Here is an 18,782-nt window from a genome sequence, read left to right as displayed (position 1 = left end):
GGGATTGGAGTTGCAGCCTAGGATTCACAAAAGAAAGAAAAGGGGGGAAAAAGCCCCCATCTGCTTTCACAAAACACGACTGGCTTGCAGTGTTTAACAGCAATCATTCTCCTGTCTGAAAACAAACAAATCTGTTGGAGCCAGCAGTACAATATGTCCTTTTATACTTGTTTTTCCCCCTTTCCAAAGTTGTTAATTATTTCAGCGTAAAGGGACGGCAGCTACAGATATAACTGGTCTCTCCTCAGTAGTTCACGTGCTGCTGTTACGGAGGTGGCCTCCTGGGGAAGATGAGGCTAAGTGTTGCCTTCTAGTCCTGTCCGGTCACTTTTGTATAGTTTGTTAAGCATTTCCAGTTGGACTGAGAATCATCACATTTGCTTTCAGCTCAGTATGTGCACAGCCCCCAGTGAACATTTGGAAAAGATAATTCCGAGACACCAGAGTGGTGATTACTCGCAAGCCCCATCCTGAGCCCGCGCAGTGTGTTAACTCCTCTTGCCGCTTTAAGCACACCCCAGGTACTCTGTATATTCTCCTTCTGGGATCGTGAATGTTCTCCTAAGTGCCATTGATTTTTCTGAGACTTCACAGAACTTAGAACTGAGCAGTCCCAACTTCTGAATGGTTCTCATTGTTCATTCATAGCACTCCGCTGTACTGTGTCCTGCAGGCATTTATTGATAAATACTGGTTTAAATTGAAGACCCTGCCTAGAACTCTCTCTTTCACACAGAGCAATGAGAAACTCTAATTTACAGTGACAATACCCAGGAATGATTAGCAATGCTTAGCACCTATTCAGGTGGGAACTGTGTCATCAGTGGGAATAATAAGGGCTTAGTGTCCTTTTGGACTGACTTTGGAAGGCAATCTTTTTGAAATAATAGCACTTAATTCTGGTGGAAGTGGGGACAATCTCACACCAAATATAAGCTGTATGTCAGATGCAGGTAATTGTGTGTGAAAGTTTCTTTTAGACTAAAACTAGACATCTTCAGATTTATTTATTGGCTGTTGTCTTTGTGCTCAGGCAGTTGCTAGGCAGATGGCCATTAGTGGACCAGCAAAGTAACTTTAGACCAAGCAACTCTGAGAAAGGACCTAAAGCTCATTGCAGACTGAAACACTAAATCTTTTTGATATAATAGGCCTGGTTGATTTTTTTATTATTATTTTTGTTGTTGTTGCATTTTGGTTGGTTTTTTGTGGGGTTTTTTTGCAGTGAAATAGTAGCCAGGAGTAGAAAGGCTGCTTGTCTGCTTACCTCGTAATTTGGATTGAACTTAATATATTGGAGTTTACATGCATATCTGATGTGCTTTACTAAGTTGAGGCCATAAAGGAGGAGTGATATTTTCGTACTGTGATTTGGTCTAAATGTATGTGCCTCTTCATGTTGGCCAAGAGGTTTTAAAAGTCACTGGCAACTGAAGCAGGAATTGTGTTTGAAGCAGCTTATGAGGAGTCTGACTCTCAAAAGGTCAGCTCTCCTTCCTTCAGCAAATTGGACTAGTCATGTATGCTGGGTGGCATTTGGGAGGTGTTTTACCCGCCTGGAATCTTAGCAGCCATTTTTTGCTATTGCTCACTGGAAAGGTGCCTGGATGTATTCAGCAGCAGTTGCTGATGTCTGCTGACTTTGTTGCTCTGCCTTTTGCTGGCACTGGTGTAGTTAACTGTGCTGTGGCGAAGCCTAGCCATGATGTTGCCATGCTGCTTTTATAAAGTGCATCTCAAGATAGGGTTAAGCGATCAAACCCTAAATGGCAAAACCAAAGTATATTGTATATATTGTTACACACTCTTCCTTGCATATGAGTGTATTTATATGCAGAGAAGCAGCAGAGGCCCATAAAACCTTTGTTGTGGATTTGTGTAAGCACTCAGTATAAAGAAATTAATTATATGTACCAAGGCTCCCCTCCTACCCCCTGCTCAAAATACACCAAATGCCTTTATATGGAATGTAGCTGCTGCTTCCTGTAAATGTTTATAAGATGTTATTAAAAACATATGTCCTCTCTTCCCACAGACCTTGTTTAGAAAGCTTGCTGCAAGCATGTTGTTTTAGCTTTGCTTGCAAGAAGCAGCATCTGTTGTACTAAAAATGGTAGTTTTGTACAAATGCTTTTGTTGCTCTCTTTTGTAAAGCCATATAGAAGTGGGATCTGTGTTCACATTGGCTCAGTCCCTTGACAGAGAGCTAGCAGCAGTTCTTTGTGCCAGTCTCTAGAGGTTTTCCTTATTGAGACTAAACTGCAACCCTTAATGTGATTAGCTATCTCTTTTTAACCCTTGGTGCTTAACTTTGGTGCCCAGAAAAATGAGACCTGTGGTTTTATGTAGGCAGTATAAAGAAATAACCACCCAGAGCCCAGTGGGTACCTGCTGGCTGGTACCTGCGGCAACCTGGCCTTTCTACTCTGTTATTTTGAGCAGGGCTTGCTTGCAGAGATGAACTGCCATAGTTTCACAGGCCATGTACATGCTTGCTACTCCCAAACCTGCCTAGCCCATTTTGACATCAGTGTAAGTATATCGTTCTGAGGGAAGGTAAGGGTCAGAAAAAAGTGTCTTAACAGTGTTTGCTGTAGAAACGACATCTAAGTTGTTTTTGTTTTTTTTTTTTTAATTAAAATAATTTGCAGCTATCTTCTATAGATATTAGTGTGGTAAATCATGGTACTGCTTATTGTGATCTTTTATTTCACCTTTCTTTGCTTGCTGTTCTGTTTTCTGAGTATGTTTTTCTCCTTTTCCCCCTGATCTCCCAAAAAGGCTGTTTGGATTTCAGAGTGGAAGATGAGATGTCTTTAAAGTTTTTCTGTGGTGACTTTTAATGAACTGATCAGGTGGCTGTTGAGTGATGCAAGAGCTGCTGTTTTCCTTATATTTTGTACTATGTGCTGACTCCACAGCAACAGAATCAATTTTTTTGTTTGTTTGTTCTATTGCATTGTTGCACTTTATTCTGTTTCTTGCCATCAACTCCCACTAAAATACAGATGTTTTGGGTCTTTTTTTTTTCCTCAAGCATTTAATCTTCATTTGATGCTCAGTAGCTGTCCTTTCTAGTATAGAGTAGTGAAGTGAAGCACAGGGATGAAGGAGAATAACTTGCCAGGAATCAAGGAAATAAAAGCAGCCAATGCCTGTCTTCTTAAGTCCTCAAAGACAGTATTCAGCAGCCATATAATGCTGTAGCCTGATTCTGTTTAGTCATTTTACCTAGGCAAGGTATTTTCTGGTAAGAGAGAGCGTGAAATTCAGGGAGATAATTCTATCCATGAAGATGGTCATCCCTCTCATAAGGAAGTAAAGTCTGTCCCAAAGCCTATCCTAATCTTTAAGTCCTTTAAAGAAATTTAAATAAAACTTATAAATAAGGGACAACACTTGAGAAGGACCAAGTGTCAGTTAGGAGACAGTAAAGCATTTTTGATGAACAGTTTTTATGGGAATGGGAAGCAAATAACCAAGTAGGGGGAATGGAGAAGCAGAGTTAGGAGAGAGATTTGCTGGAACAGGAACCAGAAAAAAGGAGCAGCAGTGTGAGAAAGCATGCTCAAATTTAAGTAGTGTCTGGAGACAGAGATCTGGAGTTTGTCCACTGCTGGGAGCCAAGGACATTGCTGCAGCAGCCTGGTTTGCTTTACAGACTTGAGGAGATACTGTCTCTTCAACAAATGCTATAAATTGTGAATTCAGGCCTCAAAAGAGGAGGAGATGACAAGGATTCAAGTTGAAGGAGGGATATTCTTTTGCTTGGTGAGAACAGGAAGATACACTGGAGCCCTGAAACCGATTTGAAGCTGCAGTTTTTTTAGTGCCCAGATGAAGCATTCTGGCTCCAGCTAAGATCCTGCCCTTTTCTAAATCATTCCTTCTGGTTGGTCTTGCCCACCCATCCTAGTGAAATGCCTCTTGTGCTCTTAAACACGTATTCCAGCTAGAAGACCTGCCTCTAGCACAGCCTTACGTGCCCTTGCTTTTTTCTGGGATTCTGCCAGTGCAGCTCCCTAATCTCCTATAGACAGATGGCGAGCAGCCAAGTTCAAAATGTGTTTTACTCTAAGTCCGTAAACACGTAGCCCTGTTAAGTGTGTGCAAAAGCAAAAATTTACATGGGGTTCTTCAAGGTTTTATGCTTTATTCTCTGGGTAGTGTGTAATGCAGCGGAATTTGGGAGTGGCATCTATCAGATGCTCATGAATACTCAGCATATCTTCACACAGAGGTTTGGCCTGGCTGTTCAGTCCACATGTCATCTCTTATGGTGGTTTACTGAGAACTGAATGGTCTGTAGCACAAGACCTTTCCTCGTCTCTTACTACTCTCTTTGGAAATACTTTAATGTTTTTGTTCAGGTTCAGGATGAAATTTTGAAAAGACATTTAGGCACTTCAAGATGGAAAGCACATGAGTAGGTGTCAATTCCATGGACTAAACAACTCTGAAAATCTGTTTTTTAGGACTGGGTAGACAGAAGAGTATCTTATCAGGAATCACTGCTAATCAGCAGATGTCATTAAATGAGGCATATCTATGGGAGAAGAGAATGAAGTAGCCAAGCAGTATTGAGAGAGAGCAAGAGGGAATAAGGAAGGGAGACATGAGTGAGTGACTTGCAAAACGGTAGAGAAGGAGAGTAACACTATGGAAGGTGGCCTGAGCAGAGTGAAGTTATGAAATAACTGGAAGACTACAGCAATAAAAAGTCAGCTCCCATTTCCCTCAGAAGTGACTGTAAAAGGGAAATAGAAAGATTACACCAGATACAAAGTACTTGGTTTCTGGAAAGGACAAAATCCTTTATTGTATAAAAATCAATTAGAAAAGTATTGAAGGCTTTACCATGTAAACATATTGACAGAGAATTAATTTGCCCGTGGGTTAATAGGACCACCCCACTGCAAGTAAGCATTTAAGATCACGAGCTGCATCTTTGATACAGCAGTGTAGTCTTCAAGCAGAATTACTATGTGAGTGTTTAATCTCTGTGTACACACTGTGGCAGTGTTCATCTCTGCCTCACAAGGGTGTCCCACAAGTGGCATACGTTCCCCTTTGTGTCCTGTTTGCACATTGGGATTATAGAGGTAGAGGTAGACTTGCTTATCATTGTGATGTGCTTATCATATGGAGATACCAAGGCGTTATCAGTAAAGTTAGTGTTTGGTGCTCCTGGCACATATCTATCTTTTATTGAAGGGGCTGAATTTGGAAGTCATAAATTCAGAAGAGCAAAGGGATGCCTTTAATACAACTTTGAGAAGTCATGCCTGTATTTTGTTTTGAGGTGCTAGTTTAAAAATCCATGTGTTGAAATTGTTTTTACTAGCTATTCTTTCATTACCAAAAAATGCTTGTAACCCTTGCAGTTGCTGGGGAAAAAAATTACCTCAGTGAATAATCTAAGTATTGCAAGAGATACCTACTAAGATGAAAGTCTATAAATATGGAATTTTCTTCTTCTCCTGTCACAGATATGGTCTTTTTATTCATTGTCCCTTTGGGTCTTAATTAACGAATGTCAGGAGGCAACTGGTTTACCTGCTTAGTGTGGTTGTGAAATCGTAAGATATTCAACTCTGGGCAGCAAATGTAATAAAGTGAAGTTCCCCAATGACTTTGAAAGTGCTCAGTGCAATCAAATTGCTTGCAGATCCTCTAGGAAATTTTAAAAAATGAATGTTACAAAACCAATGATTAAAAATGATCCAGTCTTTTTTTTTTTTTTCTTTTTAACCTACAGATATTGATGATGTCAAGAAGCACAAACCGGGTTACCTTGAGGCTACAGTTGACTGGTTCCGATTATATAAAGTCCCTGATGATAAACCAGAAAATCATTTTGCTTTTAATGGAGAATTTAAAGACAAGGTAAAGATAATGCAAAATCAAAGATGCATCATTCTGTCATGTGACCTCTATAATACCTCCTAGAATTTTTGGAATTGTGAAGGAAGAGGTTTAATGAAAAGAATTTTGATATGAGGGACTTCTGAATACAATTTATTAGGCTACGATTAAATAATATTTGCTGTTGTCCATTTTATTCAGGGAAAATGCATAGGTCATTAAAGGAAGTCTGCAAAAAATATTCAGTCCTAATGCTGACGAGACTTACACACATATCTGTGTTGTTTGTAGGTGTTTTTTAAGGCATTTTTCATTCTGTCAGAGTAATGAACTGATTGTCTTTTCAGGTGTTTTTTCAGTCCTGTTTGATAATATTTCTGACTTTTATTAAGGCTATGCAGACAATGGGTTGCAGATTTTTTCATATTAGGTATTTTCTCAAGATATACTTTTTCCTGGTAATTCTGTGTAAAAACATTTGAACTGTTTGGCTTGAAGGCTGAAAAAATATTTCCCCCTTTTTTTTTTTTTTTTTTTTTAGAAAATATGAATGGCTTTTTAAACTACCTACAGTTAAAATGGCTGGTGTTTGAAAGGGGAATGGACCCAGGAGTAGACCTTGTTGGAGAAAATACCTGGATTTTTCCAGAGGAAATTGGATGTGATTTCAGTAAAATTGCTTTGCAACTTGTATATTGCACACTCTGTAGATTATTCTTGGCAAAGAATCACAGGTTTCTAATGAATGATGTCCATGTGTCAGCTAGTTCACCTTGCAGGATGCTATCTAAGTTATATAATGTCTTCTAACTAGCACAGGCAACTTTACATGTTTTGGCTGGTTAAAGAGATGCCCTGACTCCCTTTTGCACTAAAACTGTCTTCAAAATCAATCAAGTGTGGAGTTGTAAGGTTTGATAACCTGACCTCTCCTCTGTTCTCCCAGAACAGGTCTTAGAGATTTTCTGCGTTGTAAAGCAGAGTGTGGTGGCTCTGTAGCCACAGTTGAACGGCATATCCCCTGTCAGGCCATTGGAGTTCAGCCTGGAGGCACTAAATGCCCTGAGATAGCTGGTTTGGAGCACTTGAATAATTCTCAAGCATTTCTAGAGACCCAGGATGTGGCCAGGCGGCTGTGGCTGTGCTCCAGCAGCTCTGGTGAAGTTCACAATGTTCCAGTGGCACTTTTCCAAATCACTCCTTGTTAGGAAATGTGAATGTTCTGTTGGCAGCTTTTTTTGCAAGCCAGTCTAGCTATCATCATCTGCATACTGAGGGCTTATTTTACTTTATTTTTTTTTTAAGCTTAGTCTCGTTTCAAACAAACAGAAACTGTTAAGCAGCTGACATGTTACGTTCTTGCAAATGCTTAAGTATATGATTGGGCAATTAATGAAGTAAATGCAAATTTTGTTACTGGAGGGGAAACCCTAATTCTGACCCTGACACTCACATGTAGCAGCAGAGTCATAGCTCACACACTTTGTCCCATTTAGGACCTGGTACAGCTCTCTGCAGCAGTAGGGGTCTGCTTAGCATCTAGTGCTGATTTAATTTCTTTCATGCACCATTCATATTTTCTGGCTGAGGACTGAGGAAACTTCTGAATATGTAGCCAGTATATTTGAAAGACAGTGAAGTTTGTTTCTTTTCATAAAAAGGATGTTATATTCTCCAGAAATTTAATGAGGCCTCAAAGGACGCCCCTTATAATACCACATGAAATAGTATGTTTTAATAAACTAGTTCTGTGGCTTTTTTTCTGTTAACTAACAGTTTAATTCATAAAACTTTCCTTCATGTAAACTAGGATTTTGCTGCTGAAATTATTAAATCCACCCATGAACACTGGAAAGCTTTGCTTCATAAAAAAGCTGATGGAGGTACTATTAATTGGTAAGTATCCAGTCGTGTCTCTTGCTCTTTGTGTTGTGCTGGTACTGGTGCTATTCAACATCTTGCAGCTGTCCATGAACTGCTTAATTTTTTTTTTTGTTTGAGATAACAGGAATACTCATGGGTTTGATTGATAATTAATTGATAATAGAACATGACTGATTAATTGCACCTTGTATGATGATGATTTACTGGTAAGTGGCATTACATAAAAGTGGCATAGATTACTTTGGCTTTTGAGGAATGGCCCCAGAGTGTTTGTTCGGGATCATATGGGGGGAATCTTGGTGTCCTATACCAGTCCTCTTGTCACTGCTTATTCTATCCTTCACTGCTGCACTACTCTGTTGCAAAATTCTTTGGCAGCTTAGCATTCCATATTTTTTAGTTGCTCTCTGGAGTGAGAGAACCAAACTATTGTTCTTTACTAGTCTTTGGCCTGGTCTGAATTAAAATGGACTTTATTAAACTCTCTGGACTGGTTTGCATTGGCAGTTCTGGCACTAGAGGCCCTGAATAGTAGGGCTGGTGCTTTCCAAGCACTGTAGATTGTCATTGGCTAAACCAGAGGGCAAAGGCTGTGGGAAAAGCTGTTCTCAGGTAGTTATTGTTGTCTTCTGCTTTGGGGAAATGTGACTTTCTCTCTCTTTCTTGGAGCTGATTGTCCAGCAATTGCCCAACACCTTAGCAGTTGGACAGGTTGTTAATTTTACTTTTGCATGGCAAGAATACTGTAGGATAATATTCAAATTTTGGTCTTTATCATTTAAGAGGCACTTTGAGCTTCATGTTGATAAAATTAAAAGAAAAAAATTAAAATTGCAGTCTTACTTCGAGTAATTGAAGTTCTTGCAGTTTACTCTGTAGGACATTAAAAACTCATGACCAAACTCACTTTCTGTGTGAAAGGATACAGATTCATAGGGAAACATTTCTTCAAGGGATTTGGCCCCAGAGTTTGTCTGCTGTCTGGAAGTACTACAGGTATCTCCTGTTTTATGTAGGAGTAGAATTTTGGCCTGCTCTTCCTTCCTGTTAGATACTGCAGATAGGTTACTGAAGTAACCTGCTGTTACTTCTGTGACCTGCCACAGAATCTGTCCATCCTTCAAGGCATAAGAGATGGGGGATATTCACATCATCTGTGCTGGCCATCTAGGTGTTCTTCAACTGCCTCAGGAAGTGCCAGCTTCTCTCTGCTGACTTTTTGGGGGGATTTGGTTTCTTCACTGTGGTCCTCTGAACTGTACCCAAGTTAGCAGCCAGAAGCACTGAGTGTGAGTACTGCTTGCACTAATGTAGAACATAGAGCCTAAAACCCCCCTCAAACCCAAAGGAACAACGAATCCTTCCACAAGCCTGTTCCTTTGAGCATTACTTGTTACTTTGTGTTTTTGACTTCCTCATTTCTTGCAGATACACAGTTCTGAGCTCTCTATGCGAAGATGTTTTTTTTTCCATAGGTACTTAAATTGTGTGTGGCTTTTTTTCCACTGATTGATAAAGCGTGTTTTTAATTTAATTTTTCAGCACAAATGTTCTGGTGAGTGGCAGCCCATTTTGTTGCAGTGAGGAGGATGCCCGGTCAATTGTTCAGTCGGTAAGGGTATTTACTCCCCTCCACCCTCCCCTTTTTTTTTTTAATGATTAATAGGAAAAGAAGATTCAGAGCTCCAAAACTGAAATAAAGTAGCTAAACTGAAATGGTCCTTAAGCAAAAATTTAAGGCACAAAGTAAAAGCAGGAGCACAAAGGCTGTGGGGGAAGAGTAAGCTTTGTGATATAAAACTATCATTGCAGTGATCCAATTGTGCTTTCTGACAGGTTCATTACTGTTCTGGTGGGGTTTTTTTGGTTTTGTTTTTTTATTTTTTTTCATCCCTCTGCAGTTCTGTTTCTTCTGATCCTGAATAGCAAGATGGACTGCTATTTGTGTCTAGTCTGCTGTCTTCTCTGTCTCCCTGTTGCCATGAGTTACAACTCAGTGTTAGAAGTCATTGACTAGCTGACTATAGTCCCTAATCACTAAACAGACCCTTTGTTTGTCTACTGGTATAATTAAATGCAATGCTGTAAGAGAGTGGAATGCTTTTTTGAATGTTTCTTAAAGATTGCCTGTCATATTCTGAAAATTAACATAAAATTAAAACATGCAGGTTTCTTGTTCAGGCAAGAAATTGTCCTGCAGGTCTGATGCTTTCATGTGCAAATGTTAGTGGAGGAGAATTTTTTCCATTTCAAAATATGCTAGTTTGGATGGCAGAAATTAAGCAAAGTTACCAGAAATTACATGGAGAAAAGTGCCCCCAAGTATTACTTTTTCTTTTTTAACATGTGCTGTGACTGAGCCTGTGCTCATGACCACATGAGTGCAGCAGGTATTTTGCACATGTGCAAGGCTGCCAGGGCACCCAGTGTTTTGCCTCAATAGTCACAGTAATTATGCAAGTTCAGGTGTCAAAGGACATGCCATCCACTGTCTGTGCAGTTAACATTCCAACAGCATTTCTAGGAAGAATGTGTTGTGCTGGGTGCTGTTTTGTGTCCAGCAAATAAGACTGTCAGTTGTAAAGAAAAGTTGGTTTAAGTCATAAAGTAACAAACCAAACTTTTTCTTATAGAGGTCTCTTGCTTTCAGCATTTCTTTAGAAGTACCTTTATCATTGCATTTGTGAATGCTGATTAATGGGACCGTAAGTTTTAAATGAAAGAAAAACACATTTTGGAATTCAGGTATGTTTTTAGACATGTCAGTCACAGCTGTAAGCAAATATTTACCTCCTCTGTACTTTCAAATTTGCAATCAAATTTGCAATAACTTTTAGTGAGTCTTCAAATGCAACCAAAACTTCAAGTCCTGACATATTTGAATGGTGACACACCTGCAAAGGAATATTTCCTTTTGCATTCTGTGCTCTTTGTATTTTGAAGCACATAGGGTAAATAATTATTAAATCATCAGTATGTCTTACTTGGTCTCTAAATAACAAATCAAATTTTTTCTTGTTTTGAGGGGAGGGGAGGACGTTAATAAAACCAGTTCATAAAACAGGTACCTTGTATCAAACTTTAATGCTTTTTTTATTATGAAAGCTTGCCTTCTTATCAAATAGTATCATTTCCTGGCTTTTTTGTGCCTCACATTTTTTTCTTTAAGTGATAATGGTTTTGTGAAGTTGTCTCCACATACTTCATTGCATGATTCTGTTTCAGTTCAGTCTAAGTCTTTAATTATGTCTTTGATGGGTGCTGTCTCTTGGTACTTTCCAGACTGGGAAAATATGCAATACTCTGTTAAATACTGTTCATGCTGCATGCAATTGCCAATCTACGATAACTAAAAATAACACTAACTAAAAAAATTTAAATGACCTTGAAATAGGAATAGTGAACAGTTGAACTCTAAATATAAGCTGGGAGGTTGACTTGCACATTTTAAGCAGGTATCTTTTTGTCTAGTACACTATACTGCATGCTTTGGTTGTCAGACATTCATTTCTTTCACACTGAAGTGAAAGTACGTGAGTGTTGGCTGCAGAATTTTAATGGCTGTGGTGATTTTTAAATGAAAGCTGCCTGTGTCTGTCTGCAGGGGTGTTTGTGTTTTTTGTTGAGTTTTTTATATAAACTAAAAGCAGATACATTTCCTTCTAATTTATATTCGTCTATTAACTCCTGGATAAAAACAAAATATGAAAGCTGAGGAAGAGATTTTGTATGCAAGTACAGTAAGAAACATATTTTAGCTACTGCAAAACTTCTGAGCTATTTGTTCAGTGAGAGCTGGTTCCCTATAATTCTGTTTCCAGGGTCAGACTCCAATTGTGGCATTTTTAGTGGGTGATAATTGCCTTAAATCAGATATATGTTCTCAAAAAAACCCCCAAACAAACAAAACCTGAAAGAAGACACCAAAACCCAAAAGGCAACACTCAGTATTGTTATGGAACTGTTTTCATGGCAAGCAGGAGAACTGTAACTAAAAACCAAATGGAAAACATTCAGATCCTTATCAAATGTTTACCAAATTGTGCACTAATCAGAATTTCATATAGATTTTGATTGGGTAATTCCCAAGTTAATACAGTTGATTTCAGAATTGTTTGACCTTTCAGTATTTTACTGATGGGGTTAAAATGGCTTGTCTGCATTGGAGAATTTCCACTCCATTGAGTTAGTTCCCAGTATGTGTACTGTCATCTGTATTGGTGGCCAACCAGGAATGATTCCACAGCAGGTGAAGTTGCCACGTTCAGTCAATTCCAAAGAGATGGAAGATAATCTGTGCGTATAAGCACGTTTACTGTTCACTTGAACCAGCCAAAAATGCACCAGACCCAAGCAACAACAAACCTAGTTGAATTTTAACACTACATGGTGAAAATTTCTAGTGTTCTCTAGCCTCTGAAAGTTGTTTCATCTCCTTCTCAGCTTCACTGTCAGTATATGTTGAAAACTAAACTCAGGGAATAGAGCTTTGTAGATGAACCTGTTAGTGCTAAGATATACTGTTTATTTGAGGCTTTTAAGTGTTGCCATCTGTAAAACTGACCAGGACCGCCAAACCTTTGTTTAACATTAATCCTAAGAACTGCTTGCTCTCTGAAGAAGCTGCTGAGGACTTTGCAAGTTGGAAAATCTCCAAGACAATCTATATATAGTTAGTAGAGCAGTGTTTCTCAGACATATCACATAATTCTTCCCTTATAATATTGGAAAGTGAGCTAGGAAAGCTTTGCTAGATGATGTCTCTTTTGATAAAATGCAGAACAGTGTTTTACAGGGGAAAATATTTGACTTTTCCTGATAATTTAAAAAAATCTCCAAACAAATTTGAATCTGTATGTTTACTAGTGTGTTTTGAATAATTCAGATCTAAGCAGGAAAGTCTTTCAATTGCCTTTCTCCCTACATGCTTTCTGTGAGGACATTTCCATTTGGGACTTACTAGAGGCAGAATTTTCTGTACATTTTTCAGTTGTGAAACAAAAGATTGGTGGGTTTTTTACTCTGGAGTTTGTTTTTTATTAGTTTATTTGGTTTTTAAATGGTGTTCCAGTTGAAAGTGTTGTGTAGTGAAGAGAATCCTGGTTCAGTGGGATGAGGTTTTGATCTGATCCTGGGGGAAAGATGCAGAGTCCTTATCTCAAACCTTTTGAGCAATTAGAGCAATTGAGCACTTTTGAGAAGTGGCAGGCATCTGCTTATACATGGTGACCACTGGTTCTCCCTGCCTTATGAGGTAAAGCTTGGGTTTTACTGGAAAGAGAGGCAATAGTCTGGTGGTATGACCTGGAAGACCTGGGTTACGTTTGTCTTACTGGTACATCCTTTCAGACCAGTCACATAATCCACCTGTGCAGGTGAAGTGACTTCCTGCCTGAAGTGGGAAGAAGAATCCTTCTTCTCCCTTCCCTCCTCATAGGCTTCAATACACTCCTCAGTGTGTAGAGCCTTGTGCCTGCTCAGGGAATGTTACATCAGTGCAGCTCAGTCCAAGTGCTGCGCTGTCCTAAGGAAGGGCAGTGGAGGGTGGCTGAATCCTCATCACAAGGCAGGTTGCTTCCAGACAGTGTTAAAACTGGCTTTAATTTTGTCCTTTACGTTACAGGACAAGACATGCTGTGTAACACTGCAATTGAATAATGGCATATCCAGCTTTGAAATGTCAGACCTAAATTTTAAAAGAAATTGTCACTTTTCCGCAGAACTGAATCCTGCTCTTGCAAAGTGTGATTGTAAAAGAGTATCATCACATAAATTGTTTTCATATATGTAATGCAAATTGTGTGTGTGTGTGGATATTCACATGCATATCTTACAGTGGAATATAATAAATGGAAAGGCATTTTTACCCTTTTGTATGTAAAAAACAAATCCTATTATCCTCAAAGATGATAGAGTAGGAAAATCCCCTTTACATTAGGTAAGGCGTTAATCTATCACTAATTATTTGTGTGCTTGTTTTGTCATTTATGAGCAACAAAGAAATTTGTAGAGTGGGGGTGAGAAATCTGTAAGGTGGAATATGTCCTGCAGGAGCAAGAGAAAGTTCTGTTTTTGTTAATACCTCTTGCCTTGAGGAGTAAAATAACTTGGAGTTTGGGTGCTACCTGTAAAACCTTAACTAAATACTGATACCTTGGTTTGGTTTGTTTTATTTTTAGGCACCAGTGCATGTGAATGGAGATTCTGTTTCCCCAGAAGGTACCTTTTTTCCCAGATGCCATACTATTTCTCTAACTGCTTGCTTTAAAAATTGACATAACTGTTTTGCTGAAAAAAGGTGGTTTTGTGTATATGAAAATAATAATAGTATATCCTGTCATATCATATCGCCTGTCCCCTGTTAAATAGAACATAACAGAAATTCATGGATGGTTTGCGGGAGATTCCTTTTGAGTGAAAGTGTAGTCCACATAAAAAGATGAGAAGACAAAATTTTTCTGTCATTGATTATGCTAGGCAAATGCATGACATTTATCCTTTTTAAAGCAGAGGAGGTAGGTTGCTTTGCCTTAGTTTTTGTCATACCTCACAGTAGCTAACTAATCAAATGAACAGCTCCTTTTCCCAAAATTTGCATAACCATACCTACTTTACAAGTGTAAGTTCTAAAGACAAAACTTTATCTTTTCACTGTTATGACTTTTTTTCTTGTTAACAGAACATGTGTTTCTCTTTAGGAAATAAGAATGCATCCTACACTTTCATTTTTAACTACTTTAAAAAAAATTTTTCTACTGGCAGGAACTATAGAGAAGGCATACATTCTTTTTGAGATGGAGGGAATTATGAAAACAGTAACTCAAACTTAGTCATGAGCCGAGTTCCAGATTGTGTACAAAGTAACATCTGTGTAGTCCATGTCATGGAAAACAAGTTGCATTCCATTTGCTTTTATATGGCATGCCAATAAATAGCATTTATTTACCAAAGTATTACATCTCAGACCTCTGACAGACAACTGAACACAATCTGCCTGGTCTTTGATGTTTTCCAGAGATGGTCACAACAGTGTTGTAACTTGTTGCAGGATTGTTTCAGCAAAACTAATTGTTAGAGTGAACAGATATTATTTTGGGGCCCTGCTTTGCACAGGCTGGGGATAGAGCTCACCCAGAGGGATTGTTATGGGAGAGGAGGTAGCTGAAAGTGGAGAATATTGCTTTTTCAAGTGTTTGTGTCCGGCTGGTTGTATAGAACTCATGTCACTCTTGATGTACTTCTTTTTTTTTGTTGTTTTAGTTGATTTCTGGTACTTTTGTCCCAAGTGATCATCAAAGTCTTCTGGAGGTGCATCATCAAATCTTAAAGTCGTCCCTTTTTTTGAAGATGGGAAAGAGCACTAATTGTTGGATTCCTGTTGAAACAACTTTTCAACTTGTGTAAACCTTCTCTCTTGTAAATAAACACTGCCATTATAATAAATGTTTCCTTTCCATGTCTATCTTTGTGTAGGGTGGAACAGAGGAGGGCTTGCTTGTTTGTTTATTTCTGCATCTCAGAACTCCAGAATTGCTTGTATCCACTCATGAAGTGTAGTATTGAATGAGATGGGAGATAAGTTGTCTTCAACCTTGTTCTCCAGATTTTGGAATAATCCAGCCATCGAGTGCATAGAAGACTGTTAATTTATATCTTAGGACTTTTCTGGCCACCCTGACTTTAATCTGTTTCAAGGAGACAGTAATCTTTATGTAATAGGCTTAGGAGTTTACCATGTTCTTTGATAGGTGACTATTTCCTGAGTTGTATTTACTTTTGTGCCCAGTTGTCTCTGCACGCTTCGTAGAGTTATGAGCAGAGCATACTTGCTTTAAAAAAAACAAACACAACATCATTCCAAAGATTAATTCAACTAGGAAGGGCTAATGCCATAACAATTGAAGTAAGGATGCACATGTGCTCTCTGTTCTGCATCCTGTTTTGATAAGTTGTGTGTTTCATCATACAGGAAGGATTTTCCTTATGGAAGGCTTCCATTTTTAGAACTGTGTATGCTTTTGACAGTTAGTTATTCATTCAATGAGACAAGCTTAATAAAATGTACAGAACTAAGTTTTGTACTTTCATGGTAAAAATATCTGCCATTTTTTCCTACTGCAGGATTATATCTGGCTTGTCTGTACGACAGTGTTCATTAAAGACAAAAAAAGCCAGCTGTTAAGTAGAAAGAGAGGAAATGATAATATAGACAGACAACTTCATCCAGCTTGTTACTGAGACCAAAGGTGAGCATTGTCTGCTTTGTACAGTGTCGGAAACAAAAGGTTAATACTGCTGACATAGGAGGGAAGTGGAAGATAAAGAACTGAAAGAGTTATGCTGTGGCTTGCCATGGAGGACTAACTTTTCCTATACAAAGAATAAGTTTTTAGTAAGAAAGTTTTCACCTTTGGAAATGTTTCTTTGATTTTAGGATACGATATCCCTGGTTTAGAGACTCTTCCAGTATACTATCTAGTGTATAAGCACCAGTCACTTCAGAGTTCTCAGTTTGGGCCACAGCACTTAGGAGCAGATGAAGTTCTCCCATCTGCATAGAGCTCTCCATTGTTTTATACACAAGAGTTCAGGTGTGGTATGAAAAATGCAACATAAATCTCAGATATTAAGGACTACTTTGATTTTTTGTAGTCAAGGGATATGTTGCATCCAACGTACCTTTACTGTACTGATTTTCTGTGTTTATTTTATAGTTTAGAATTCTATGTGCATGCAGCATTATAGGTACAGTCTTTCTTAAATAGGGTAAATGTTTCTTGAGTGCCTTTTGTTCACATGGAGCCTCTCAGGATGAGTTTCCTCTTGTTAGAGGTGAGCTCTTGTAGCTTGCACAACAGCTGCTGCATTTGCCTTTATGGCACTACACCTTCGAGGCATACTGTGTTATAAAGTACCTAAGGACAGCTGGACAATAAAGGGCACTGTGTAAAATCACATTATCTTCCCTATACAGTGGTCACTGCTGTCCTTTTTTTCCTTTTTTTCTTTTTTTTTTTTTTTGAAGTTACTTCATTTTTACTTCAAATAATTTTAGTAATGGTTTTTAATTTCTAAGTGTGTTGCTGGAATGTGGTTATGAATTCATAAGGAAAAATAGATTTCTATATCAGGCTTTGTGCAAGAAAATGACAAGGAGTACTTGGGAAAGCTGAAAATTGAAGTGATTGGAAATGCCTAATACTACCATAAATTTGAAAATGTTAAAATATTTCTTACATGTAGAGTATGTAAACAGATGACTGTCATGCTGAAAGTAGTCTGAAGACAAGTGTTTGTGTACATTTTCTGAAGATTTTTCCCAAGTGGGATATGAAGATGTGCTGTTACACATAGCCTTGCTGCTAGAATGTACTGGATGCTACTAATGTGGATCTCAGAAATTCAGCATAATTAAATAGCTGTTGAGAGAATGTCTGCTTATAAGAGGATTAGAGGAATGGGACAGAGAAATTAGAATATTATTTTTCAGATCTCCTCAGGAAAAAGAAGTCTGTGCAATAAACACATTATTTTATTTTGGCTGTTTTGTATTTGTGTGTTTGTATTTATATGCCTATATTGTTGTATTTAAGATTAGTTTCACTGTAGCAGGAAGCTAAGTGTAGCAATAGTTTCATGAAAAGAACTTTTTCATATCTGATACTAATATCTTCTGTAAATAAGAGCATGGAGAGAAACATTTTTTTTTTCCTCCAGGAAATAAATCCATCTTAACTGTATTTTTTTCTGTGTTGAACATATAATACACGTACGTACTTATTTCTTTAAAGGATAATTTTTCATCTTGCTTTCCTCTTTTTGTGTGTTTTGGAGAGAAAGGAGAGGTTACCTTTTTTCCTCCTCACTATTGTGACAGTGAAGATTCTTTTTACTTATATAATTAGCTGCTGCTCAAAGTATTACCTTTTACTGGCATGGAGTCCACACATCAATCCTCCCAGTGGAAAGTGGGGTTTGAATTTTACTTATGTGGAAATAATGTTCATTATTCTTTATAAAGTGTGAAAATAAAAGGACTGTGAAAATAGCGTGATATTGTCCTTGTTAGGATGTTATTTTCATGCTGTTAGTAACAATGGACATCCTCTGAAACCCCCCAAAAGAATAGGAAGTAATTCTGAAATATGTTTGGGATAACTGTTCATAGATGTTATGTAAGGAGATGTTATGCCTTACCATAACTTGTCCGTGGTTACCATTTGTGTTAACGCTTGAGAACCACAGCAGAAAGCAGTCTTAAGCTGGCCAAAGTATTATTTCATGCTTCTCTTTGCTTTTACTGGGATTGAATCTTTTTAATGGCTTGTAGTTCAGTTTTAGTCCAGTGAGAATTCAACCCCAATATTAAGTCAGTAGGGTGTAAAGGTTGTTTTTCTGCCCTTGCTATGAAGTGTAAGATGATTTCCTGCCAGGTTTGACAACCTGGGTTCCGCTCTCTGTGGACAGGAGTTCTGGGACTTAGACAATGAATAGGAAAAAAGTTGGCTCGAAGAGGACAGAAAGAATATAAGGCAGATCTAGGAGGGTCAGGTGAATAAAAGTAATGAATAGAAACCTAAAGAGGAGTGACTGAAATGCTTTAAAACAGTTATGCCTAAATGTTAGAGCAACATGTAATAATGCTGATTACATGTGACTGGAGAGGTCAATAGGATGCATTTGCCAAAGAAGAACACTTACCTACCATACAAAAGTTGAAATTGCATCCCATAAGTGCTCAGAAATAGTACTTTAATCTTTGGTCTTTTGAGTGAGGGAAAATAATGGAAAGCAGCAATTGCATTTATTGTTAAGTTGACTTTCTGAGAGTCTCTTGGGTTATGCAGAGATGACGTGGGTGCTCAGCAGTGCTGACGACTGATCCACACACAGCTGATGATTTCTCACAGCTTACTGTTACTGTTCTGTGCAGCAAGTACTCTCTTCCTGAAACTACAGATGGGGGCTAGATGGTAGACTGAAAAAAGCCAAGCTCACTGCAGTAGATTGTCGCTTTGTGATTGTTTGTCACC

General features: G+C 38.3%; 1 protein-coding gene across 5 annotated transcripts in view; it reads left to right on the top strand.

Moving 5' to 3' along the window:
* Positions 1 to 15,192, top strand: part of PPA2 (inorganic pyrophosphatase 2) — a 35,067-nt gene extending 19,875 nt beyond the window's left edge. For 2 of the 5 annotated variants that reach the window (XM_064652034.1, XM_064652037.1), the window contains 5 exons: positions 5,759 to 5,886; positions 7,676 to 7,761; positions 9,292 to 9,361; positions 13,929 to 13,968; positions 15,036 to 15,192. In XM_064652034.1, the coding sequence (XP_064508104.1) occupies positions 5,759 to 5,886; positions 7,676 to 7,761; positions 9,292 to 9,361; positions 13,929 to 13,968; positions 15,036 to 15,076 (365 nt within the window). In that variant the 3' untranslated portion in view covers positions 15,077 to 15,192. Of the gene's footprint in view, positions 1 to 5,758; positions 5,887 to 7,675; positions 7,762 to 9,291; positions 9,362 to 10,774; positions 10,814 to 13,928; positions 13,969 to 15,009 lie in introns of all 5 variants that reach the window. The other 3 variants (XR_010430061.1, XM_064652035.1, XM_064652038.1) reach the window with 3 other exon arrangements.
* Positions 15,193 to 18,782: the final 3,590 nt, after the last annotated feature.

This window comes from Pseudopipra pipra, chromosome 4 (genome assembly GCF_036250125.1).
Source record: "Pseudopipra pipra isolate bDixPip1 chromosome 4, bDixPip1.hap1, whole genome shotgun sequence".
Taxonomy (NCBI): Eukaryota; Metazoa; Chordata; class Aves; order Passeriformes; family Pipridae; genus Pseudopipra; species Pseudopipra pipra.
The sequence above is the reverse complement of the archived record's forward strand: the minus strand, read 5'-3'. Positions and strand labels throughout refer to the sequence as shown.